The sequence below is a fragment of the Dermacentor albipictus genome, chromosome 4 (genome assembly GCF_038994185.2).
Source record: "Dermacentor albipictus isolate Rhodes 1998 colony chromosome 4, USDA_Dalb.pri_finalv2, whole genome shotgun sequence".
Classification (NCBI taxonomy): domain Eukaryota; kingdom Metazoa; phylum Arthropoda; class Arachnida; order Ixodida; family Ixodidae; genus Dermacentor; species Dermacentor albipictus.
The window spans coordinates 160,837,001-160,864,991 of NC_091824.1; the positions used below are offsets into that span (position 1 = coordinate 160,837,001).

The following is a 27,991-nucleotide window of genomic DNA, read 5'->3' on the forward strand; positions in this document are numbered from 1 at the left end:
ATAAAAGTGAATTTTCTATTTCTGTTGGATCATTTTGCAAGCATGCTACATCACCACACTGAACGCTGCAACTGTAAGAATAGAACTAAATGCGCCTATTTTAGTGGTAACATCTGCGAAGAACAGGAGATGAAATTTTTTTGCAATGTCATTATACTATTTTCTCAGACGCTGTAAGTGACATCGTTTTTTGCAGCGTTTTATGCTAGGAACGTATTTCACGCAATATTTCCAACTTAATAAGTGTTGTTGCTGGACTGGAATACGAATACTGTGCAGTGTGCTATAGCAGTTAGAGCGAGGAACAGGTGAAGTTTCTGATGCATAATTGACGTATAATTACAGTGGCAGGCACAAGAACAGAAAATAGTTGTTTCATTGAAACATTAAATTTCTGCCGACATCCGAGTGAATGTTAATATTTTACCTATTTTACCCACAGTGTCTGCGTACCATACGCATTTCAAGTAGGCCGTTAAAATACCAAACATCGCGAACACAAACCATACGGTCTTTCCGTATACTGTGTGCCATACACCACACGAGTTTATTTTCAGCGCGCCACAATTCTGTTTTCCTTGCCCCATTTTTACATCTATTGAATATTTTAGGAAAAATAAAGCCATAGAGCAAAGCTCCTGGCTTTTCCGATATTGGTTTCTGGACGGCTTGACTGAAACCATCGCTTCCTTCAAGCGGATCTGTTACACATCGCAGCGTGATCCATACGTCATCCGAGGAAGAGCGAAACTGACGTTGCACTGCAAATCGTTTCCTTTGCTTGAACTCGTTCGAGCGCATCGCCTCGTGTCACGGACAAAAGCTATATTGCTTTCTTTGGAAAAATCGACAAGAGAAGACGTTTTCCAAAGGCTGAAGAACCATAATAAAACCGATATCAACTTGCTCTTTTGTCACTGTGAAGGTGAATCGAAGTAGGTTAGCGCACTGAATCTTATTTTAGTCACGAAAGAAAACTTCCAAAAAGAAGGATGCCTATACACACACAGAGGCATTCGGTAAAACGGAGTGCACGTAGATACAGCGACTGGAAGCGAACTTGTAATTCTGCAAGGCTGTACAGCATCTTAGCAGATGTGTAGGATATTATTTTCATTAGCATCGTAGTACTGTTGAAGTTAAAAATATCGTAACCATCTTCGTTTATGAATGAGTGCGACTGAAACCCATACTATATAGGTCTGTCTTGGGAGAACGAAAATTATTTCGTTGTTTTCAAACGTAAAAATCATTCTGTGGCACCTATTGAAGTTTTGTTTTGAAAGTGGCCTAATGGTTGCACTGTATCGTTTTCAGTAGCTGCAGTATATCAGTATGACGTACCTCTTAGGTAATGTGTTATATTCCTTTAGTTAGAGACCTTATTACCCTTGGCTCTTTCAGTGCCACCAACGGAATTTGTAATCAAGGATGTTAACGGCAATGTTGTGCGAGATTCAGTGGGACCATACACGGAGGGCGACAACCTCTTTCTGGTGTGTGAAATCATTGGAGGTATGTATGACTTCTGCAAGATAATTAGTTTTTGCATTTGTGTGTCCAAAACACTCTTTATTGCATGGCTATACGCCACCTCAAAGAAAAATAATAAGGTAGTTTTGGGTTGCTTCTGTTGAAGTTGCGATGAGTGACATCTAACAGGTCGAAAGTCACCTTGGCGATTACAGCTATTCTGCGCAAATTGAGATCGTTATGTCTACGGTCAGAATTGGAGGAGAATAAATGTGACAGCAAGTCAACGGTACTTTCTCAAACTGTGTGGCGGATATAAGCATAGATATAATACCCCATACTTCTATAGTTTACTGCCAACGAATGCCGCATACGCCGAAAAAAGTTTTTTCACAATTTTGTTTTCTCGGTAAAGGGGACACAGTGGAGCGGGTGGTAGCTGAGTTGCGTAATCCGTACTCTAAGAAGCAACTATGTCTTTGTGGACGTCATTATTTTGTTATAGTTGACTCTAGCAAGGTTTGTGGTTATTGGCACCAATGCCATTCTGTTTTCTCCCGAGTATTTTAAGTCATAATCTTCTGGTTTCGCATATAGGATTTCCGTCGAAGTTGCATTTTAACCAAGTTGATGCAGTAAGGTTTCCAACTTCAGATTGCTATTGATTTCTTCTAAGACTACCTTTAGACGCGGAAATTACTGTTACAGAAGGGCTTGCCAGAAGCGTGACATAGTGTAGTGTTCTAGGCGATAATAGCGCGATGAATTACCACCGGTAGCTTTCACAGAGTACGACATATCTACACTCTCATGTCAACCGCAGCCACTTTGGTTTTTCGGCATTTTGACATAACCCGCCGTAGTTGCATAGTGGCTTTGGCATTGTACTGTTAAGCACGAGGTCGCGGGATCAGAGCGCGACCGTATGTAGTGGCAACATTTCGATGATGGCTAAAGGCAGTAAGGCACGTGTATCGTGCATTGGGCGCACGTTAAAGAACTCCAAGTGGTCAGAAAAACTCCGGAGCCGCCCAATACGGCGTGCCTGATAATTAGATCATGGTTCTTTCACTTAACATCACACGATTTGATTATTTTTTTAACATAATAGTTCCGTTGCACGGGGCCGAAAAGTGACGCCATTTTTGACATAGCAGGGACTAATGCAGAGTTCTGCCCGCTTATTTTTCCACATCGAACTACGACCAATCTCGTAGCATGCTTGATCGTCGGGATGCAGGCGCCTGATGATCGCGTTTCCTCACCACCGCAGGGAAGCCCCGGTTCCTCACCACGTGGCAGAATAATCTGGGCGCAGCGGCGAACGTGAGCAGTGTGGTGGAAGAGGACGACGTCCACCGGACGTTTCTTCGCATTGAGCCTCTGCGACGTCACCACTGGGGCCTAAACGCCACATGCACGGCTTCCATTCTGGACGGTCTCTTCTCCAAGTCCCTCTCAATTCACGTGCTCATCCATTGTGAGTTCGTAGACATTTGTCAAGTGGAAAAACACCGCGCTTAACGAAGTGCCTTCTGTAGTATGTATGAAACAGAAAAAGAAACAAGAGAATTTTTTGGCATTACGCAAGAGTGTGGTATCTCCTCTCGGTACACTTATTGTAAAATGAAATTAAAATCAACAGATTCAGCGTTTTCAGGCTTCTAGTGTGAGAGCGTGCACAGGAACCATTGTTATCTAAGCTCAGCTACGCTTGAGTGGCGAATCTGTCCCGAAGAAGTCGACATGATTTCGTGGTCATCTTTAACTGGCTGTCTATGCTAAACGCCATCTATGCTAAATGCAGCCAAACTGTTAAACGCTCTAGACCATGACACGCTACTGTTGTCAACATCGATTATAACTCAGCAAATATTGCGATATGAAGATCGAGCCTCGATAAAAATGTTTCCAGTAACCGGCTTATCAGATTCGGTTTCCGCGGATAGTTTTACCATAGCTTCGTTGCATATGTTTCCCTTATAGGATCTGATTAGCATGTGGCCCGCATAAGTAATTTATTCAGCTATTGTTCTTATTATATGGACGCTTGCGAAAACTTTTGTAGTTATTCTATTTTTCACTAAAGTGTGGCCTACCTCCACCTTTCTATGAAATATAGACTGTGGAAGGGCTGCATTTGCCTATACTGTATCGCCAGCCTTCAGGGTACACCGTACTTCTGGAGAATCTCAAGTTTGTGCGATGTTTTATAAATCCACTGCCGGAGAGTACAGAAGGACAGAGAATAAAAATGAATACATTTGCACTTCACGCAGTGCCTCCTGCGAGCACTGTGATTACGGCCAGCCACACCGAGCTGTACTTCGAAGAACCGGCAGAGTTTGTATGCACGAGTCGTGGATCCCGTCCCGCGGCAGAAATACGCTGGTTTTTGGGTTCGAATCCCGTCGAGTCGCTCCTGTACCGTACCACGACGGACGGTAACGTCACCACCAGCTTCGTGCTGGTCACACCCACGAAGGAACGCAACGGAGAGCGGCTGAAGTGCGTCGCATTCAACAAGAGTCTAAGGGGCTCAGAGTTGGCGTCTGAGACTCTGCTCGAGATAAAATGTGAGTACAATGACATCCCGTTGGAGAATGTTTCTTGTGTTCTTGGCTTCAAAGAAATAATAAGGTGACCTCAGGCAGACCTTCAGCACGTGACAGCGCGTCAATTATGGAAACGCAACGCTATTTACTGTATATATTTCTGGCAGTCACAAAAGAAGCATGTTAATAGAAAAATTTTATTGCATCTATTTATCCGCTTAGAAAGGCGGTTGAGGTATTATTGAATACCGTCGCTGAAACTAACACTTTCTGGAAATACAAGTGCACGCGCTGGAAAATCGACGTGTTTTCACGAATTCGGCAGCAGGGGATCTCCTCCACTATGCGTTGCCTGTTATTAGAATACCCCATCGTTTGCATAGAGACCCGCGAGTGCGACGCGACGACGGCTGAAACACGCTGACGCAAATTATTGATCGAGTGAATTTCGCCTATAAGTGGAGGAGAGAAAACGTTAAATGACTAAATGACTCACTTTGCCTTTCTCGCTCTGATCGATGCATCGCCGCTTACAGAGGTTCACTCAAGGCAACGTCTCCCTTTCTACCCTCGTCTTAGCGCGATAAGGTGATGCTACCTCCCAGTGTAATATGACAGTTTACACGAGTATAGCAAGCTAAAGAAGGATGAAACGTTCTAGTTTTGCATTCCTGTAAACACGTCCAACGCGGCCCTTGCACTGCAATTAGTTCTCTCTTTTTTTTTTTTTTGAACAAAGGAACGAGGCATTTTCGACGCTCTCTAAATATAGGTCACGTAGGTTTGTACGCTGCATATTTTGTAAGCAGTGAAGTAAGAAAGTAAAATGTAAATGTAGAAGCAAAAAATTGGACACACTTGATAGGCAAAATATATGCGACCCCTTGCAAATCAGCTTGACGCGTCGCAGTCGATATTGTCGGACTCGTTAGCGAACAAGAAAACTAAGTAAGATAATATACATAGGACTGCCTGAGCAATAATTACACCTTACGCTATCTCCCTGTTTAATTTATAAAATATTTTTATAAAATATTTTATAAGTTAGGAAGGCCCAGGATCAGACCTTTCAAATCCAGAGGGCTCGTGAGAGGGCCGTCAGGTTTCACCTGATGGTCCCCGAGTGGGCCTAGCCAGGTGACGTTGAGTTTGCTTACGTCTATAGTAGACCAAATAAGGTTGTTTCACTCACTCACTGTTTATTTTCTTTTTGCCTTTCTGTAGCTAACAACGAAAACAAACTCTGCAAATGAGCAATATTACGAACGGTATACATAGAACCGGTGGACACATTTAAGACTATCAATGTACGTTTGGAATAGACGCACGTGCTTTACTCAGCCGACAACGTGCCATGGATTAGAAATGTATTAACAGGCCGCAAACGAATCGTTCATCCTTCGACAACCCCTACCCGCTATTCTTTTCTACTCTTTTATTCCCATCTACTCGCTGTGCTGCCCCACCACAAAACCGTAGCAAAATCATGTACCACAACCGCTCTCACAGAAAACTGCGCGTCACTGCGAGAACTGCGAGACCTGCTGACGATTGGCTACTTACACAAGCAACCTGAAACAAGTTGTAGAAATTATACTGTGCCTATGTTTGAATGAAACTTAAATCTCCTAATGACATAATTTTCCTCTGTTCATATCGAATTTTCTTATCAGTAACGTGCAACACACAGTGTTGCAGACAATCCCTTAAAAGAAAGCGGTTGGAAAGGAGACTGTTCTGATGTCAAAATGAGAAACACCTTGAGTTTAACCACAAGAAAACGTTCCACAACATTAACCAAATTTTTTTTAGCATACGCCTTAATTCGGCACCGGATAAATTGCGCGTAGGGCGCTGATGTTACTCTCCAGTGACTATACAAGCGAACCAAAATATTTTGTCTTTCTTTCCAGCTTCAACCCGTTCACGAGCATCGAACAATAGCACAAGCTTGTCGAAGAAGGTTATTCTCACGGTGCATGTTGTTGTTTGATGTAACTGCTGTGCTCATACCTGTGTCAGCCCAGAATAGCCCAGCACTTCCTCGGCTTCATGATTCAGTGCCGCAAATCTGAGCATCAATACCACTGTGTGACTATTTTTCGGGTACAGGGTATGCGATATCATTAAGGTAGAAGATAACGACGGGAAAAGACAGGTTTGGTAACCAAATGCAGTAGCAGCCTCTGGTGCGCCGCATAGGCGCCGAATACAGGGGAGGAGGTGCAACCCCCCTCCTCCCCGTCCCCACCCTAAAGTGTCATAACAAGAGTTCTGCTACCCACATCATCTGAGGGCTCTGTTGAGTTGCCTCTACCTTCTCACCTAAAGTTTTATTGCGGCTAAAAGCTTGCTGCATTAGAGCTGGAGCGGATGTGCCCGGCTTTTAATTCATATTTTCGCTTTATTTCTCCGAGTTCCGGCAATAGGACGACAGGCACATTAGAAGCACCAGCGGCAGCTACCTATTTTTTCACTTCAACGTTTTGTTTTTAATGTCCAAGGTGGAAACCACGCACAGACACAGTGTGTATTAAATACATACACAGGACAAAGTTTACTGTGTCATTTAAAGAGAAGGAGGTAGCCAACTAACAATTATTTCTAATGGTATTGATAGTCTACGCCTATAGAGAATGAATATGTACTGCATATTCACCTGTTTCAAATTGGTTTGCGCGCGTTTTTGAGTTTAGAAAAACACCTCCAGACTTCAGTGACCCCCTTCGGCAGAGTATTTCATCAACGATATGTAAAATGCGCGTGAATGGTATCTGTCTCAGTATCGCTTCTCCTACCAGTAGGCAATGCTATAACGACTCATGGGCCCGCGTATACGCGCTGAATTGAAGCGCGACGGACCACTCGTGGCACCTTGCCTGTATTCGCGGGCTTCTTTCACGATCGGGAAAACACACTTATGCAGCACGTATTAAGCAAAAGAAACCTGTATCGGGAGTTTTTCATGTTGCTCTACAATTTTCTCATTTACTCTTTTATTCTAAATATAATATATGATAAGTTCATTAAATAATTAAGACTACTTATGCAATTAAATGGAACGAAAGGCTAATCTGATTATCGCCAACCAATGGCAAACATCATTGTTTGGGTTCTGTCCAGCTACGTGGCATTTACACAATTTCAAAGCTTGGCCAAGGCTACGCGGGACACCTTCAATAATTCAATCAGCAACCGATTTAAGCCCAAGCTGGATTCACACAAAATTTGAATCAGTAACACTCACGCGCAGCAGAGCTTCTATTCGGACTCACACTAAAAAAATAAAAATAAAATAAAAATATCAAAAAGGCTGCAGTTTCGCCGGAAAGGGAAACAGTATTAGCGATGGAGAAGTATAAGGAAGTTACACGAAGGAAGATTACACCACCGACAGTCGCCAGTCTCTTGGTGGTGCAAGGGGACTTAGGCTATGAGATCTTGTGTAACCTTTTATATAAGGCCGTCGCTTCAATGAACACGAACATGTCTTTGAGGTCACGCGAAGTTTCTGCAAGGGCAAACGTTATTGAATGTATATATATATATATATATATATATATATATATATATATATATATATATATATATATATATATATATATATATATATATATATATATATATATATATATATATATATATATATATATATATATATATATATTTATATATATATATATATATATATATATATATATATATATATATATATATATATATATATATATATATTTATGTTCCTACCCCAGCCCCCACCCTGAAAAATTAAAACTTTCGGCCGATGTTGTGCTGGCTAATGAGTCCGAAAATGAGGAACAATGCACGTCGCGGGACCACGACGACCCGGTGCCCAGCAACGCAGTGGCCACTTTCCTTGATTTGAGAAGAACAGCGCACGCGTCGCGCCTGCGCCACTGCAAGGCCGGAGCCACACTAAACGGCTTTAACGAAGCTCGGGTAATGAAGCGAATCGCCCTATCAGAAATGGCTGTTGTAAGCCGACTCGGTATTTTTTTTTTCACCTTTCCGCTGGAAATAATCATATGCCGTCGATGATTGCTATCTGTATTTCTTTCCTCTCTCACTCATGAGCAGTAAACCTTCCATGCACATCGTTGCGGGCGTCTTTTTTTTTTATGTAGATGTTTTTAGTTTTAAGCCATGCTGTCAGCTGCGCAACCCAGACGATTAAAGTTACGGATAAAACGCAAGCGCATTCCGCGCATGTAATTCGTGTTGCTTAGTTAGCGTTTGCTTGGGTTTGCGCCAGCTTCGTTCGCTAATCAGTACCTGCCACTTTCTTTTCGCTCATCGCTCGCATCGTACAGCGCTGCCATCACAGCTCGCTCAAAGATTTCTATCTGGTAATACAACCGCACGTTACCACCTCAGCGAGCAAGTGTCTCACTGTTTCACGGTGCAGGGATGCGTTTTGGTTCCACCGTCTGATCGTAATGACGCGTAGGCGTGCGTATCCTGGATCCCATAAAAACAGACATCTCTCGCCCGACGCATTAATTACGCATCCCAAGGGCCCATATATTTCACGGTGCTTGGTCGTCATGTATACGTAATGCATGGGAAAAGCAATTCCCTATAGCGGTGCTTCGAGGGCTGAAGCATGTCCCTTGCCAACAACAGTAAATCACTGAAAGTGACCTCGTTCTTTTCCTTACTTCTTGCACACGGAAGGTTTTCCTATCACTTGTATAAGCTTTAACCCGTTTGGTGCTTTGCTTGAACCGAAAAAAAAGTAGCTGACTTTACGATGCGTAATTTTCCTTCTTTTCTTTTACGACTAAATGTTCGAGTCGGCGGAAGGGTTAACGCACGACATCGACTGTTGAAGAAAGAAGTATTGACGACGACGCATTCATATGATTCGATGGTACTGATTTTGTACATTGTTTATATTATTGCTCATACTTTCCTATTGTTTCATACATTAATATTGATTAATGTATAAAACTAGAATGACCGATAAATATTGAATACCCTAAATATCTCGGCACACACAGCTATGCTGCATGGCATTGTGTCGATTTTGTTCATTTGTGTTAATGCACAAGCAGAAACAAGAGCAAGGTACAGGATACAATTGCTTCCTTAGATGCAAAACTAAAATGCAGCATTAGGCGTATATGGCACTAATATCATGATTCCACAACGCCAAATGTTGCAGACGTTTCCTTTCAACCAGAGGCGAAAAAGAGGGCGGGCACACAAACACACATAAAAAGAAGCACGGCGCAAACTTTTGTCTATGTCTTTTTCTTTTTCTTTATGTTTTCAAACATGGCAAAGATAATGCCTTCTATCATTGTACTATCGGTTATCGCATGTAGGTCCCGACATTATGATGAGAAAGAAAAAAAAACCAACGCGATTCACTATGGCTGTACATCGAGGGCAAATATCTGCGAACAAGAGGTGTCCATAAAATAGTTTTTTCTTTCTTCTCCGCAGCCTAGGCGCCTTGGAACAAAGGCTGATATCATGTGGCGCTACCCACGTGCGTCTGTTTGACCAGCGTTTTGCATTAAGACAATTTCACGTTGCATGGCTGTGCTGGAATAATCTCTTTTTTTTTACTCATGCCGTGGTCTCTAGACTTTTGCTCTAGGCTGTACGTTTCGAAATGTTGTGTTTGTGATACTTCGGACTTGAAAACATTCATTCTGGCATCGAACACCTGATATCCACTATGCGCAGAAAATTTGTGTAATGGTTGGATACCACAATTTGTGTTACCTATATACAAATTTATCCAACAGGTTTTCCGAATTTTATTTTCGTGGCTGGTCAGTTCAGCCGTCTGGCTGCCTTATGAACCAGAATATACAAATTCTGATGCCAACGAGGCATTTGATTCACAATTTAGCCAAATTTCTCGTAAAATACAATAGCAGGGTTGATATTGTAAAAACAATAATAATGCAATTCTTCATTGCATCTAATGAACTGTAGCCAATTGGAAACATCTTTGCACATTTGTAGCCTTTTTAATGTTCTTTTGTTTCTTTGTGACTTCGGTGACATGAAAGCTGATTTCATGTCTGCCTCTGCTTCCTCAGTGTACAATTATCACGGAAAATAAGTAGATTAAAGAGAAAGTTAAGTGCTACTTGAAATGTGTCAATTATAGCATGGACAACACCGTGTGCACTTTATAAACCTCACCCATTTTTGTGGGCATTCACTGATACACTAAGTGGCGAAAAGTTTATATTCAATTCCTTTTCCGCTAAACACATTTCTTTTGTCTCCCTCCCTGCATGCACTCAATGCGCAGACAAGCCGCAGGTTACACTAGAGTTTGGCGCTGGCCTCAAGAAGTCAATGATCTACGAAGGCCACGACATATTCTTTGTGTGCAATGCATCCGCATATCCAAGCATCACAGACGTCGTGTGGAAGCTCAACGGCGTCCCTCTGGAACAGCCGCACGAGCAGCACAGGCTGCAGCTGCAGCAGTCGGCCAATGGTTCGTCCTCGCTCTCGTTGATGCGTGGACCGCTTATAGTCAACCAGCGCTACCTGGTGTTGCGGAATGTGCAGTCGTCCGACTCTGGAAACTACTCGTGCACAGTCACCAACCCGGAGGGAGTGACTACGTCCAAAACCCTCCAGATACGCATACAGCGTGAGTATTCCCGAGCTGCTTTGTCGCGCTGCAATGGTAGCACTCCAAAGCATTTGTATCTAAACAACCCAAACAAGTTCCATTTTGCAGTACTCGCCAAGGTGAATGTGCGGTGTGTTGAAGGATCGGTGTAAACAAGAGACAACGAGAGAAAATAGCATGAAGTCAGTTTTCGGAGTTAGGGGGACAGTGTTCTTTTTCAATTTCTTTCATTTCTTTCTTTCTTTTTTTACTGGGCAAAAGTGAATAAAAAGTTCTGTAAAGGACACGCCGCATCATGCCTTTTATTAGTAACCCGTACATATCACCATGGAATAGCTCACGATGCCAATGTGCCACAGGACATTATCCGTCGGAAAGCGAAAATGCTTTCTTCGCTTTCGATCGGGTAGGCCAACTATATGTGGGTGCGTTCTTTTCTTGCATATATTAATGAAAAGGCAGCGTAGGCGATAATCTTTGCTCTAATGTGACATAAGAGCTGTCACAAATTATTCATTGAAATGAACAGTGGCATTAAACGCAGAACATTTTGCGATATCTGTATTGACGTAAAGGCTATCTTTAAGTGTATGGACTGCAACACTGGTATTCTTTCTTCGACATTCTTTGCTCAACCACAGTTGACCACAATACGGTTGTAATACTCCTACGACCATGGGTTTTCTCACCTGCATCCCCCCTCCCTGTGTCTTGTGAACCACCGCAGACTCTCCTCGCTGCCAGAACCCTCAGCAGCAACACCACGCCAAGGTGGTCTACACGGCCCCGTTCGAGGAAGTGTCCCTGTCGTGCGACGTGGAGGCCGACCCCAGCACCAACCTTACTTTCCGTTGGTCCATGAAGGAGAGCCACAGGGCTTCCATCGCCACGGCGTCGGTGGCACCAGGAGACGCCGAGAAGCGGGAGGCGGCGTTCTCGCGCGACTTCGACGTGATGGCTCGAGCGTTCGCGTCCCGCAGCGTGCTCACTTTTGTTCCTCTACCCGATGAACTTCACTCGACCTTCCAGTGCTGGGCAAAGAACCCCGTCGGAATCCAGAAGAAGCCTTGCCTGTTTCGTCTAGTACCAAAAGGTCAGTTCTATGAGTATGCTCTGCAGATAGCATGCTTACACATTGCTCGTACATCGATCGTTATTTTGACCACTTCAGACAAAACAGGCTAATGGCCTGCCACACGTATCCGTAGCTTCCGTAGCCGAGGCAGAGCGCGATACAGATGTTGCTATAGGTAATATCAAGTATACACTGCATCACTTGCTTATCTTCCATTTTCTTTCTTTCGTTCTTTCTTTCTTCCATTTTGTCAGGCGAGCGTGACAACGCAGCTGTAATCGCACCCGCTATGGCTTCGAACTTTCGGGAAATCCGCGACGAGCGGAATCACTTTGAGGGGCGCCTTTGCACTATCATACGTGTTCCACATGTCGAAATTAGCCGCGCCGAAAGACGAACTTCCGGATTCTCTGTCTAGAAATGTACACTTGATTGATTTTTAAAAGATTTGCCCAAGAGTCGCTGCTTTTTGTGCCATCTTCGCAGAAGTGCCGAGTCGTGTGCGCGAGTGCCAACTCCTAAACAAGACGCTGACGTCACTCTTGATCGAGTGTCAGCGGCGGAGCGACGACCACCACACGTTCGTGATGGAGCTCCACGATGCCAGCAGCAACCTGCTCGTGCGACGGGTCACCTCGGCCACGCCGCGCTTCCAGCTCAGTGAGCTGCACCCGACAACCTACTACACCATTCTCGTTTACACCACCAACGGCGTCGAGAGCAGTCGCACTCTGAACATCTCCATCTCATCTACGGAGGCTGCCATGGCTAAGACATGTTAGTGATCTCGTTTTTACAGTGCAGTGAACTCAAATTGAATCTTATGTTACTCTTGGAAAGCGTCTGAGCTTATTGTAGACACACACATGCACAACGAAAGAAAGAAAAAAAAATAAGTGACAACCAGCAGGTGAAAACTAAGGCCAATTCACTTCCCTTAACCTTGTGTATCTACCGGTGCCCCTGTGATACAACTATGCCCTGTCCCAATTGTCAGAACGTTTTCACAGATAAATGTCTCTGATGCGCCAAGACTGTTATCTCAGAATTAAGCGACTGTGTGGCACAAGAGAAATGTATGGTATCTAGGATAGAGACAGATTTGTACATAATGACAGCTGCATGACTCAGTCCAAAGTAAATAATCAGCCCTGTGTTAGCCAGCTAAAGGATGTTCTGGTGCTTCTAAAATTGTTATCCTGCAGTTGTAGTTGTGACTTGAAGAACTTCCTGACTTAGGCAACCAAGAAAAAAAAATTGATCAATAGAGTAACATGGCCGAATAACATCAGGCTACCGTCCATGTTCGTTCTCGTGCATTGTGATAGTCCTTCACGTGTTTCACGGACACGTTTCGTACACTCATTTCTGGCGCGAATTCGAAAGCCTTTTCCTATTTACGGGAGGGCACATTTAGCTTTGTTATAAAGCTATAACTGTATGCAGTTGGCATGCGTTACATAGAGGAAGAATACTGCACATACCCTCACACCCTCCCCCTTATTTTTTTTCTTTCCTTCAGATGAAAAAGATGGTGGGCTATCGCAGTTAAATCTAGGAGCCATAGTAGGACCTGTCGCAGGCAGCATCGCCGTCCTTGCAGCTGCCGTTTGCATTGCATGTTTCTGCAAAAATCATCACAGACGAAAGGTAAGGCACTGCCAAACGCTCGAGTTTCAAGTCCTTCTAACGTCGGTTCCAACACACCACCGATCATTTTTTTTTTTCTTTCTCGTGTGCCTGTGAGATAATAAGCAGAGAAGTTTCAGTCACCGTATTATGGCAACTGGTATTTATTCTCACTTGGTTAGAAACTAAATATAGATAAAAAGAAGCGACCAGAAAACTACTAATAAATATATTAATTATTTCAGCACTTTCTACCAAATTGAAAAAGAAATGATAAAGGTACGAACGTTATGAAATAAACGCTGAAGGCCGAACTTGCCTTTGTTAACTTCGCGTGTGACGTGTTCTGTTGCATCACTGTGTTCTTTCTGAAATGCCACAACATTCTTGCAGTTTGCAGCTTTTGATTCTTCACGGCTACACTCTTGGTATGAGGCGTTGTCGCTTCTTACCGTATGGGTAAAGGAGCAGCAGCACCATTGCTCTCATTTCCAACAGTACTGAATTAAAAAACCGTCTTGACTCTGCTTCAGAATGCGTTCCCTGCGCCTCGCAGTGTTACAGAAGTATTCCTTAAGTGCGTAGCTGTCCCAGGCAATCTAACAATGTGCGCAATTAACGGTCGGATGTTCTTGGCGGAGAATCTGTGTTGTGCGATAAGAATATATTTACATTTATGTTAGCGAAGCAGCCTTAGTTTTTTCCCCATCCGCAGATGCCACAGCAGTTCTAATACAAATTTGATTCTTGTAAACCATAGTGCCACAGTAGTTCTAATGCAAATTTGATTCTTGTAAACCATAGACATTATGTACACTATTCAAATTCTTGGAAAGCAGTCTTAATAAAATTTTGTTTTAAAGATACTATGCACAATTCTGACTGAATGGATTGTGAACCTCAAGCTTTTCCTTCAGGAGAAGCCCGTGGTTGAAGAGACTCCCGCTGCCAGCCAAGCGGAGAAGACCGAGATGTTCTCCATACCACTGGGCACACAGACAAAGGTCGACTGCAAAGGGGACGACATAGGCCCTGCTGTCGAGGTTGTGGCGCACTACAACCATGACCTCTCGGAGAAGCTTCCTCTGCAGTGCTACGGAAGTGTGCTATGAGCTGCCAAGCAGCTCGTCCCTCCGTCCTGCCCAGCAGAAGCGACATCGTGTCGAAGAGAACACGATCCGTGAAACGTGCGCGGATTAAAACTTCCTGCAAGCTCACAGTTTGCAGTCTTAGAGTGTGTTACGTTACCAGACTATGTGTCGTTGCTTTGTGGGGACCACGCACGTGAAGACTCACCGCCTCTCTCCGCCTAACACGCGCCCTGCTTCGTGCAAGCCGTGGTTAAACAACATTGTGGAAGCTGTATCCTGACGAACTCAAAGCAGCGCTTCCGCGGACCAAGTAACTGATTGTGGGGTAATTGCTGTGTATAATGACTATGGTTACTCGTGTATATAAGGACACCTTATTCGTGTATCACTTGCTCTCCTGAATTCACAAAGCAGGATTCTCATAATTAAATATTTTTTATGAAATACTTATACCCCTTTAATTTTTATAGTTCAGTGAACGTGCAGCTATATTCATATCGTGGTGTTGTTATGAGTTATTTTTTTTAAATTGTTGATTCATTTCAACACGCTCAAACTTTCGCCCTGTTGAACCTTTCGTGATTGCATTAAGCGCGGACGAATTATATTGTTTAAGGATGCGAAATAAAAAGGAACTGAAAACGCTACGGACATTCCACCTACATATCTCGTAAAGATTGGCTGGAATTAGATGGGCAAGTAGTGATTGCAGTGTGCTAAATATTGATATAAATTTGCTACTTAGTATTCGCTTATTTACCTCAAGGCCTATGTACTAATGAAAGTTTTCATGGTGTCCACAGTGCGCAACTTCAAATTAAAAAAAAATTGTCCGAATTAACAAAGACTGTCGGTACAACGCATTGTAGTTGCTGGGAGCCATAAATTTAATGCTACCTATAACTTTTATTACCATAAGATAGCGATAATCGCTGATATAGTCAAGACTGCATAAAACACGAGACTTCAAATATAAATAAAAAGACGTCATTGTTATCAAACAAATACTACTATACATTTGTAGCAACAGTTATTTGGGCCCCCCTACATGGCAAAGTGACCTTTCCTTAAGAAAGACAACATCGCGATGACGGTACGTGGAGGTCTTTCATTTACCGGCACTGCGCTATTTCTCAGATGAGGTCCTCGCGTAGCTATCTGAAAAAAAAAGCGATGGGGTTTTATTGACCTCGTAGCAGACTGGGGCTCACTAGAAAGCGGACTACATGGGGAGAGAAAAACATACTCCAAAATTATGACATAGGAAAAGCGACCGTATAAGCCTGATATTCTCGACAGCTAAACGCGATCACGTTCGTAGGAGGCCTTCGAGCAGCAAATCCCAAATGACTGGAATGTTCACGACGCTCGCCCCAGCAACACCAAAGGAGACGGATCCCAATCTCGCGTCTAGATGGTACGGGGTCGCTGAAGGATGGAGGGGTCGCGAAAGCAAGAAAGGTCAAGCAAACGTGCCTGTATGCAGGTTGAATCTCAATGCAGGGCACGCTCGAGAGAATGTGGTGGGCAAGCCGAAAGGACGTAACTTTACCAAGCCAAGAATAAACGAACGTGAAGAAGTATACACATTTATTTAGGGGGTAGGAGGTGTAGAATGACAGGGTGCATGCACGGTTATCGATATTGTCTTGCCCACTAATAACATAGTCGTCGTAAACGTACGTGCACGTATTCATGGCCACTCACCCAGCCATTAAAAGCGAGATCCTACCACCTATTACAAAGGCTTTAAGCCAACAGCCGAGATTGCGTTTGCTTGTATCGGCCAGCTTTGGCCTAACAAATGGTAGAAAAACCCGTTAAAAATGCTGGATTTGGCTTATTTTTCCCACTAAGGTTCTCCGGGGACATTTGGTTGGTGCTTCCGTAACAATATGTACTCACATATATAAGGTGTCGCATCTAACCTTTGCCAAGCTCTTAAAATGAAAATATATAATATACGACGACGCAACCAATGGTATTCTGTCAACTGTGATGTACCGCAATAGAACTTTTTTTCGTGATTGAACTATCGATAATTAGCTTAGAATAATTAATGCACTTCTTAATTATTGAATTGAGGGCGCAAATATTGATGGAAAAGTGATAATTGTGTTTTAAAACACTCGACACACGTCATTGCTCACAGAATATTATTGGTTGCGTCGTCGTATAACCTATATTTTAGTTGCGTAGTGCGCTTACATGCAATTAAAACATTTTCAAATTTCGCTTGCCATTACCTTCAAGCGAACGAAACTAATGAGAAATGAGTAGGCAAAACTCCATTTTACCATTTCAAATCAAGTTTTAATTTCAGCCTTCTTAGTTTAGAGCTGTGGATGCTCGCACTCGGCATCGGTATACGCTTGTGCGTGCACGTATGAGCGTGTTTTGAATATATTCTTTTGCAATTTCTTTAATACAACGTCGGCTTAATTTTTAGTCTGGAGAATAGCGCGAGACAACCGGATGTAGTGCCTTGTGTTCAGCTACAGTGGACAGAAATCCAAGCGGCTGGTTGTCGGCCGCTCAACTAAATTATTTTGTGCTCTTAACGATAACAGTCCAGAAAATCTCTAAGAACACAATAAGGGTGACTTTTTGAAATGACACATTCTGACACAAACTAAGGTTCACAAAAAAAGTTGTGCGACTAGCTTAACGGACCGTGAACCTCAACGGTCTTGCAAGGAGGAGGGAGGGTTAAAAAAGGTGACATGCAGAGAGGTTAACCAGATCAAGTGTTTGGTTGGCCTCTCTTCAAACAGCAAGGTAAACAAGCACCGGCACCAGAGAAACTCTGTGCCTCTAAAGCGCAAGTGAAATGGACAGCTATGAAGAAAACCCCAGTTATTCAAAAACTTCCGCGTCGACTTGTTGTCTTATGCATTCCCCTGCCGAAATCAATATACATGAGAAGCGGAACATGACGTGAGCGGAAATGTAAGTTCGCCTTCTAGGAAGAAAACAGGAGAGCTAAACTGTCAGACAGAAAAGAGAAAAAGAGAAAAGCGCCATGCGAGTGTTTACTCCATTGAGATTGAAACAAAACGCAAAAGAAATTGCTTTTTGGTGATGAAGGTGAACCAGCACTTGCGAAAAGGACACTGGCCAGTTGCACACGTCGGATCTAAATCCGAGCCACTTGTCTGTGGAGTGTAATTTGCCTGATATTTCCACTGACAATTTCGATTATTGCTGCAGCTTTCGTTGCACTTTTGGGATCTGTCTCAAATTCGTGTTTGTTTGGTATATCCTGGAGTAAGCCAAAACCTTTTCGCTTGTTCCTGTGGAAGCACCTCGCTTTTGTACGGCTGCTTGCACTGTGAACTCTAATAAATGCAGCAGGTTGGCATACAATAGGTTGGAATTTTAAGCTGAATCTCATTCGTTTCTAGAAGTAGAGATATAATTTGACTTATTATATTTTAAATTTTGCATCACTTTCTCGGAGTCCATTTGTTCCTGTAATATATCTGTAACAACTGGTCATATATTGAGTAACGAAATCTGCATACCACATGCCTAGAAGAACTATTTTGGATTAGGCAGGCTTGGATATTACATTTTCAGTGAGACTGTGAGTTCTGAAAGGTTGCGTTTACAGGGCAACACTGCCAAAAAGTGTAAAACTGTAGCTATCAGCATTGATAGGAGCAGCTTCTTCGTACATAATAGCTATTAATGTCATTATTTGTGTATCCAACAGCCATAGAAAAATTTTCTCAAACTTACAGTGTGGTATAATGTAGGGATCCTTTTCTCTTAATTCTGGTATTTTCTTAGCATACAGTACTCCATCCTGTCTATCATGACGATAACATAAAGCAACTCCCGCACATCTGATGGAAAAAAAGAAAATATTTGAAATAGAATTATTCGATTAACCTGAACTATAGTTCATAGAAGATGGGAAATGATAACTATTGTTCAGTGACAGTTCACATAGTAAAAGGTAACTATGTCATTCATCAACACAGCCACTACCTGTGTTGATGAATGATTTCCGATGAATACGAAAGCAGCTAGTTAAATCTTTTTTTTTTCATCATGGGATCACTTATCGCGATTGTAGAAACTTAGTACTTTTGGCTATGTCATGAGAATTCATTCTCAAGTACAAACATGAATTCAAAGGAGCTCATATGTACGAGCTAAAGAGAAGAAAGAGAGAGAGAGAGATCATATGAGGGAAGGTAGGAGGTGAATTGCATAAAGAGGGAGCACGGGAAAGCGTAAAGGGAGAGCTAAAAAAAGGAAGTTCGAACGCTAAGCAAATTAAGGAATGAACGAAAGTTCTCCGCATTTAGTAATAGCAGCTCTTCCTCGAAAAGTACAATGTGACTTGCGGCCACGAATTCGTTACACTAGAGGAATTCACTGAAAACACGCACTTGCGTAGAAAGCCTGCGCAAAGTTTTCTCTCTTTCAATTGTACTTCAAAGCCTTCCGTTGATGTATATAGGAGGAAATTAGTCCAAGGAGAGCTTAAAATCAAAAGCGTCAATACGCCTTTGATTTGCCAACAGATAAAGAAAACATCCTTCTTGTAATCAAGACTGACCCTTTCACGACGGCTGCTTTCCCCTCTCCAGTCGCCATACAGGCGACCCTGTTCACGGAACACATGCTTGAGAGCAGCACGATGACACTGCGCAAGCACTCCATCACGTGGCTTTTTTCATATTCCGCTGGCTTTTTTTCAAACCCAGAAAAAAGGACTACGTGAGACGTATCGTATAAGGAAACTACTCCATCGTTTGTTACTGAAGGTGCTCTACCAATCTACCTATCATACTTGGGGTCCTCAGCCAATAATTAGAACTCTTGGTAATTAAACTTAATTAATTATTGTATTATGGGGAAAACAAAAGATGCCTACGTGACTACAGGCCAGTGCAAAAAGCATGCGTTCGGTTCAATTCACTACCGACACGCCTGATTATGAAGTACGATTAATTGCCCCTATGATGTCCTTGGTGTATGGTTCTGATTATATGACTAATAAAAATCTGGCCCTCGCTTTCCTTTTTTCACGTTCAATACATAGCGGGGCCTCGAATCCAGCAGCATTGATGCCTTCAGGTAGCACGTCTGGATCTATTGACCGCTTTTCTTCACCCAGAAAGATCACGTGCACATGACGCCTGTGACAGAAACGATGCTCCACATCCGCCGTCAAGGCCGTGAGTGACGGCGCTGGCTAAGACTCCCAGGTTTAGTCCTAGAAGATAGGCATAGATACCCCAAGAAGTGGATGGCAAAACGGCGCCGCGGTTGTCTCAATTGGTGCGAGCATCGCACGCGTAATGCGAAGACATGGGTGTGTGCACAACCTCTTGATATATATATATATATATATATATATATATATATATATATATATATATATATATATATATATATATATATATATATATGCCAGGAAAGCATCGAAAATGACTTGCCTAACAACTTCGATCACACATCTTCATCGGGTTACGGGAAGCTCTAGGTAGTGGATGCGCTGTAGCAGCTGCGACACGCGACTTCCTGCTGCTGGTAGCAGCTCAGACAATAGGAGCGGGAGTACGAGCCTGCGCCTGCTTGGCCTGAAAGGAGACAGTAGGCTCCTTGGGGTAGAATGCATCACCGCGAGAGAATGATAAAAGGGTAATCACTGCACACGAATGGCTGGAGCCTCTGTCGAAACTAAGGGAGTTGTTCGCGACAGAACCAAAGTGAATCGATTTTCGAAATGAGCAAAGGCATGCCAGCGTAATGCCATATTCTCTGCAGGTCTAAATCTTTTTTTTCTTTTTGTTATGTTTTAATGATGTAACTCAACCTTATGAGTGTTGACGAGGAAAATAACTTTCTTTTTACGTTGCCAAGTCTAATTAAGTATGCATGGGCACAATTGTTATCTTTTTAGCAAGTTTTCTTGCATATCATAAAGACTGGGGAAGATGTTGCGATGACAAGCCTCTTAGGTCATTTTTAATGCAACTAACACTTTAAGCCTATTTCGTCCACATTCTGATGCTGCTGATGGCTACCTATCCAATGAAACGTCGCTTTCGTTCTCAAAACACGAAAGAAAGCTACATGTCCGACCTATAAAAGTCGGAACGCGTGCTCTTCTAAATGACAGTGCGAATTAAAATTTTACGCCTGAAGATGACGCCTCTATAATCGCACCGCAGTTCATTCGAAAGTAAAATAGGCTAACTGAATTCTACAGTGCCAGCGGAACGGAACCGGCTTCAGTGGGGAGGCCGCATTAGGTGAAGCTTTTTTTGTGGCGTCCGGGCGTGTAGGCACTGAAATCTATGGTGGAACTGTGGCAAGTGTGTGCAATATTGCGATCAGCATTCTTAGTCTACGTACCCCGTTATATATTGCAGACAAAGGTGTCTTCGACAATAGGGTCCGTCGCTTGCTTGACCGTTACACGCATTGACGCCGACAGTCGTAATGAAATGGGTTCTAGCATATATTTGTGTGTGTGTGTGTGTGTTTGTTTTGTTCATGCGGTCATTTTACTGGTCTTCATGATTTCTTCGACAAATGACCACTTGAGTGGAAACGTCAGCACACGATGTCGAAGTACTTCACTCATGTATCGTATAATGCAGTGTTGTAAGGCAGTATTTAAGAGATCATAGTTATGGAGTTAAACGCAACATTGTAGGACACCCAAACGAGCAAACGCAAGCGCATGTAAAGATAATCTACTTCTATTACAAGTATCAATCATAATCCTAACTCTTCGGTGGCTTGAGTGAAGCGGAGAAGTCTAACTTGCCTAAAATGAGGCCATCAAGGTGAACTTGCAGACATTAGCGTTAGCATGCTCCTGATATCATTAAACTGTTTATCCATGAGCTAATGCCACTCTGGAAATTATCCGGCCACAAGGTAAACCATTAAATAGAATAAAGAATATCAGAGATGCGAAGCAATGGATTTTTGCATTATGCCTAGCGTTTAAGTGACACCGCGGCGCAGCTAATACATAAGAAGAATCCAAAAGTGTTATGGCAAGTGGAGTAGACACTGTCAAATGCTGTGCGATTACTTCTTCCTATCCGGCTATCCAGAGTTAATATGAAAAGTATGTTGTAAAAAGTGTGTTAAAATCGATGGTGCACTCAAACACAACAGCAAGTGCTCCTGAATTCGATCGAGGTCGTGAGCCAGTAAACGGAGTGTCAGTACTTTTAAAGTGTGTTGGAACTCGCTTATACAACGTCACTTTCTTTGATGTATAGGCTATAAGACTGGCAATTATCTATGAAATTTCCTTTTTGTTTACTCGCGTTGTTAACTGTGCTATTATTAACCGTATCCTCATACGTGTAGGGAGCTGTTATATGTTTCGCGGCAGCGTTCTTTGTTCTTGCATTGTTGATATATCTCGCAATTAGCAGAGTCGCACGCGTGCGTCTTTTTCTGTTTATATCCTGTAGCATAATGTCTTTTAATTAAACTGGAAGTGTTTTGCGTCACTTCCTGCCTTATGCTTCGCTATCGAGGCTCATCAGGCGTAGACCAATCGCTGGTCAGCAGTCGAAACTACTTTTATACGCAGGCGGTGTGGGTTTCTTTGGCGCTGCATCCACTCCGTTCCGGAAAGTAAAGTAATTTAACTATCGGTCTTATTTGATAGTTGTGTGCTATAGGTAACGTCATTGTACATCGCGCTGTTTTGTTTATCACAGTGATGCGGAAAAGGCTTCCTTGTCAATGCCGTTGCATGGAATCGATGAGGACCATACTGAATACGATGTTATTGATGTTGTTGATGAAATAATATACAATAGATAACACACCACGTGACATTTGAAAGCAGTAACTGTTTGAGATGGCCAAAATGACATTATTAGTGGAACACCTTCTTCATATACATCAATAAAGCGGCCTTCGCAGATTAGGACTCCACAGTTCACTTATCGTCTTCACGTAAGTTCACTTATCGCTTATTCACTTATCGTCTTCACGTCACTTTTGTGCCTCAGTTGAAGGCTGGGTAGCTTCCAGAAAGAAAATCATCAATTATGATTATCAAACTAAGCTAACACCTAACGCAGACAGCAGAAAGCTTATGTACACGCTTGGAATACTTCGGAAGTACACTGCTGCCATCGCTAGCGGTACTCAGTGATGGCGGCACAGACTCCTGTTTAAATGTTTTAGTAGAGGGCATGACAGCCTGACGACGATAGAATGGCGACAATCGAAAGAATGACGGAGCGACTACATCGGCCTAGTGACCAAGGTGGCACTACGACAACCAAATTACGAGAGCGTGACGATCATGCTTCAAGATGACAAGGGAATGACTACAGCATGACAAAAACAGCAGGACAACGTTGTGCCCCTGTCTCTCTTCCCAGCTCCTTTACTTAGCGAAGGCCAAACAGTGCTCGAATGATTAGCTTTAAAATGATGCAGATCGTACGTACTGGGGGAGTCTAAGTGCATCTCGACAAGAGGCGGCCAGCGACTTTGGCAACCCTTACTTTACTACTGATAACTTCTCCTTCGTGCCATTACCTACAGAGCAGCATGTAGATGAAAATTGGCTGGCTAAACACTCTGCTTTTTAAATAAAGAGCCTTCTCTATATCTCTGTGGCGGCGAACGCACCCTACAAAGGTCAGCTCCGCTGGTGGAAAAATGGGACATAGCGCCATCATCGATAACAACACCCAAGCCTTCAGACACAATTAAAATCTCGCGTGGAATCACGTGCGCTTCAAAGAGCTATAGGTGGCATTCGACGACGAACACAGTCTGCTACGCGATTGTGCAATAGTGCGGCCTTTGCATCGGTGGAGGAAGTCTGGCTGCCGAATGCCTCGAATACAGGCGTTGAGGGCGTGTATTCAGTGCATGATCTTTTCCAGAGATGGGAGAGGCCTAGAGACGCAGCAGAAAACGAGCTACTGCCAGATCTGTTCAAAACCTGCCAATGTGCTTGCGACGATTCGCTTCACGTCGTTCCTATGGTTAGAATGCCTGCTTCTGCCGCGGAATTTTCAGGTGTATGATATATCTGGACTATAAATGTCGAATCAGTGGAAGAAAACACGCGAAAGAAAATTCATTCGCAACACGTTGAGCTTCCTGGCAGACGCACATAATTATTATGCAATGGTTAAATGTACTCCAGAGAACGCAGTTCTTGGCTTCACGAAGAGAAGACCCCTCGTACAAGCGCTGACTCCAGCCTGAGGATTTTCTTTTTCACCCAGTTTATTACATAGCAAGGGATTCAATTTTGACAGCCTTGACTGTGTGACGTAGCATGTGAGGCTATATGGCTGATTGTCGGCTGTTAAGTTCACATAATACGTGACGCCTGAGGCTGAAAATAATTTCCACTACGTCCGCGTCATGGCCATGAGGGGCACTGGCACGTGCATCCTTCAGAAAACGACTGGTTAGGAGTCGTCACATCGTAATAAACGCCAAGATATTCACCTATCCTGACCCGTCTAGAAGCGCTGCGATTCAAAGATGGAAGGATTCATTGGACAGCAATCGAGATGAGCGAGAGACGTGGGTATTAGTGTAAAAACCGCAGGGAAAAGATTGATACAAACAGAGTCAGTGTAAGCGTAGGTAACAGTGCAATATAGTGATGTAGGTTTTGAGTACGAAAATTAAAATTGCAATCAGACGGGTAGAACGATAGACAGAGTACTTCGTTAGGGTATGCCAGCAAACAGAGATGATAACTAGCAAAATACATGGCACAAGAAACAGATAAAGATACAGGAAAGGGTTTAGACAAACAATTCACTTTATTTCTGAGAAACGGCATCCACAAAGACCAAACGCAGCATTCGTGAAAGCACTGCAAGTCACTTTAAGGCAAAATTTATTGAGACACCGGAGCTCTTTGCTTGTGAGCTGCACAGATGGCACGCTCACAAACTTCTCCTTTATGGTTGTGCCTAACAAAAAGTTGCGATAGAACCCATCTCACGATGACTGTCGAGGATAAAGCGTTAGCATTGAATCATTTTAGCGACGCAACGTGTTGCCATCACCGAAACAAGTTATGTGTGAGGCGTGCACTGCAGCGGGACACTCTTTCCCATTTCCCTAAGAACACTTGGCTCCATCTGGCGCCACCACCGCGAAGCCTGCGCACGGCCTCCGAAATTCATTGCGCAACGGTGCCTGCGAGCGCTACGAAATGTGTCATATGGCAGCCGGCACTCTTGCGCCTCTTTCTGGACACGCTGCGCTATCTAGTGGCACTGCTGAGAAGTCCGCGGCTAGCCTCATACAAAGTCAAGCCCCTTGGTTCCTCTTTTCTCTTGCTCTTCTCGCTCACCATACTTTGTGGTTATTCACAACACACAGAGTTTAAGTAACTGATGTAATAAATGTGTAAATTTTGGTTTGTGCATCCGGTGAGTGATTGTCCAAACAGGGAGATGTAAAATATATATATATATATATATATATATATATATATATATATATATATATATATATATATATATATATATATATATATATATATATATATATATATATATATATATATATATATATATATATATATATGCTCTGTTCGTTGTTCGTACTTGTCGGTTTGCGCTTTTCGGAATACTGAACGCTCACCAATTCGTCCAGTTTGCCACATTTAATTGGTACACATCGTTTGGCTAGCGGCATAGACAAACTTCACTGGAGCTCTAAGTTGTGGCGTTGTTATCTCTAATGTTTAATCAACATCTTATTTATTTTATTTATTTATAAATTATTTATGCTTCATACTATATAGAAATGGCGTAGCCGAGCTACTCTCTACTTCTATCTCTCGAAAGTAACCCATATATACAGAACGAGATGTAGAGGGAGCAAAAAGTGAGCAATGAGATATGCGAGCACTGGGAAATTACCCCTACGATGGAATAACGTATGAGGAGTGCAGGAACCTAACCAGAATACCGTCCAGAGTTCACTGGGACATTACCCCTACGATGGAATAACGTATGAGGAGTGCAGGAACCTAACCAGAATACCGTCCAGAGTTCACTCTTATTGGTCAGCGAAGCGATATAAATGGCAGATATACACCATGTACCGCAACTTAACATTCAAGGCTTCCTTGAACGACATACAGAATTTCGATATGTCGGTCAAGAGCAGTGCATATATTACGCGTGGCTCGTCGCGATAACTCGCTGGCTATGGCGCACCACTGCTGAGCAAGAGGGCAGCAGTTTAATTTTCGGGCACGGCGGCCGCATCTTAATGGCGGCGAAATGCGTTAAAAATGATCGTTCACTTAGATTTAGGAGCAGGTTAAGAGCCTCTCGGTGGTAAATCTTACCCCAAGGCCCCACACTGTGCTGCGTCTCTCGTAGCTCCTCTGTTGCTTTGGGATGTCAAATCTCATGAATAAACCAACAATCAATATACATGCGTATGCATGAGGCGTTGATACGAGACATGCAAACAGATAACGTTTTGGCAGAAGTGCACTATTATTATTCACGAATACAATATGGCTGAATCATTCATGATAAACTCAGTGGATTCGTAAGACCTACTTGACAAAAGAATAGGAACAAATTCAGGTATCAGCTTCTCTAGCCGTCAATCACTATACAGATATTGCCCAGATAAAAATAAAGACTCCTTAATATTCAGCAAAGCATTTGATTTTCCTACATGGCAGAATACATCGCAGCCGCTCATACCGCAGTTTTTGCATTGGCGCTCATTTATCCTTTTACATAGCAATGCGATATTTCATCGCTTAATTTTGATGCTGCTGAACATTGCAAAATATGCAGATCTCTGAGAAAGGCAGCTCGACTTGTCCGCCCACTTTCTGTTCAGTGTCGCTTACACACTAATACATTCCGAATTCATGATGCAAATGAATTCAAAGCTGTTCAAATTCTGTTGCATTTTCCATATCTATTACGTGGTTATCGAAACCGTAAAAAACAAATGGTTAGGTGACGGCGTAGCCTAAAGAAAAGAACGATACCCAAATTTATGGGACGTTAATATGGCATTCAGCATTTAAATTGAAGTTTACAATGTGCTCAATGTTTGCACATCCATAGGCAAGGCTGCCGAGCAGAAGAAATAATGACACAAGTTTAGGGACTTATTAGAAAACTCTTCCAACCCACGCAAGTTAACGTGTGTCAATAGTTAAAAGATACAGAAGCAACGAAGTTCTTCCATGGGATGGTTGCAAATTTCAAGGTTACCGTTGCTATGTCGCTTAACGCACTACAATGTGATGACAGTCGCTTTCTGTTGGATTCAACAACAAAGGTACTTTAAATGAATCACCAATAACAACAGAAATGAGTGAATGCATGAACTGTAGATAAAAAGGACACTGTTGTCAAACTAATGCCACCTTTCTTAAGAGCACGAATATAGGTCGTAACATATAACAATATAGAGTGGTCAACACTGTTAGCACAGAAACAAGAACAGCAAGGTTACTTTTTGCTTGTAGCCACTGTGCTCCTTTATATGCTTCTATATCCTTCTATGCTCCTTCTATGCTTCTTATATCCATATCTTTCCGTTTTCTAGCTACACTCGCGCCACGCAACACTTCTATATAATCTAACAAAGGACGCTACGTCATTTCTGTTTGTTTAATCTGTTGTGCAAAGCGCATGCCGAAGTCCCTCACGACTGCTCTGGTAGTGCGCCCTCACCTCCTCCTATAGCCTTTAATCAAATGCCTAGGTTTTCAGAGCACAGGTGGTGAAACACAAGAAGGCAGGGCCTTCATTCCGAGAAAAGCTGCTGAGACGGGACAGTTGCCGCCAGCTTCCAAGACCGACTTGGTTCATTACACAACAACGAAAACGCCAGAATCGCCCACCGCTACACAGCACGGAGCTGCGTGCAAGCTCGGAGGCACTCGGGCAAACGCATACAGGCACGCACACGTACACGTGCACACATGCATGTGCGCATAAAAGAAAGGGGGCAGACGCCACGAAAGCTCACGCAGCTTCTTGACATGGCTAAGGAAATGGGATGCGAAAATTTGCATTCCCCCCGCTCAACGTCGTTTCAGTTCCTCACTGCGCGAGAATGGCTGCGACCTCAGGTAAAAAAAATTGCATTTACGCGCGAGGAGGAAGCAGTACACCACGAGCAACGCCTGCGGACGTAGGAAGGTAGGAAAGAAAGTTCGACGTATAGCGACCCTCTCAGGACGGCTGAATTTTTGAAATTACGAAGTACTTGTCTAGTGAGATTGCCAATTGACTACAAAACGTATACATCATCTAAATAACAGATTGTTTGAGGACAGAAAATCCCACAACCATGTGCAATCTCAGTAAAATGAGGTTACCGTGCTCCTACAACAAACACTTAATACAAATCACGTTCTACTGCGGCCGTTATGGTAAGAGTTCTTACGGACAGCAAATTTAGGGTTTATCTTCAGTGGAAATCCTGTCGCACTTGGTTTAGGTCTGGTATACTGTGTCTTAGATAGTAAGGGATTGCGGAGATACCAGCGTAGAGGTATTTTTGC

The 27,991-nt window shown here is 43.0% G+C and overlaps 2 protein-coding genes across 10 annotated transcripts in view; one reads left to right on the forward strand and one right to left on the reverse strand.

Moving 5' to 3' along the window:
- The window catches only part of LOC135899989 (cell adhesion molecule DSCAM-like), a 49,459-nt gene extending 34,564 nt beyond the window's left edge, over positions 1-14,895 (forward strand). Inside the window, exons 4-11 of the mRNA XM_065429409.1 lie at positions 1,405-1,515; positions 2,747-2,953; positions 3,753-4,049; positions 10,324-10,674; positions 11,384-11,749; positions 12,218-12,508; positions 13,254-13,381; positions 14,266-14,895. Coding sequence (XP_065285481.1) covers positions 1,405-1,515; positions 2,747-2,953; positions 3,753-4,049; positions 10,324-10,674; positions 11,384-11,749; positions 12,218-12,508; positions 13,254-13,381; positions 14,266-14,472 — 1,958 coding nt within the window. The 3' untranslated portion in view covers positions 14,473-14,895. The remainder of the gene's footprint in view (positions 1-1,404; positions 1,516-2,746; positions 2,954-3,752; positions 4,050-10,323; positions 10,675-11,383; positions 11,750-12,217; positions 12,509-13,253; positions 13,382-14,265) is intronic.
- LOC135899990 (neprilysin-1-like) overlaps positions 1-27,991 on the reverse strand; it is a 702,442-nt gene that overhangs the window by 248,940 nt on the left and 425,511 nt on the right. The window lies entirely within an intron of this gene.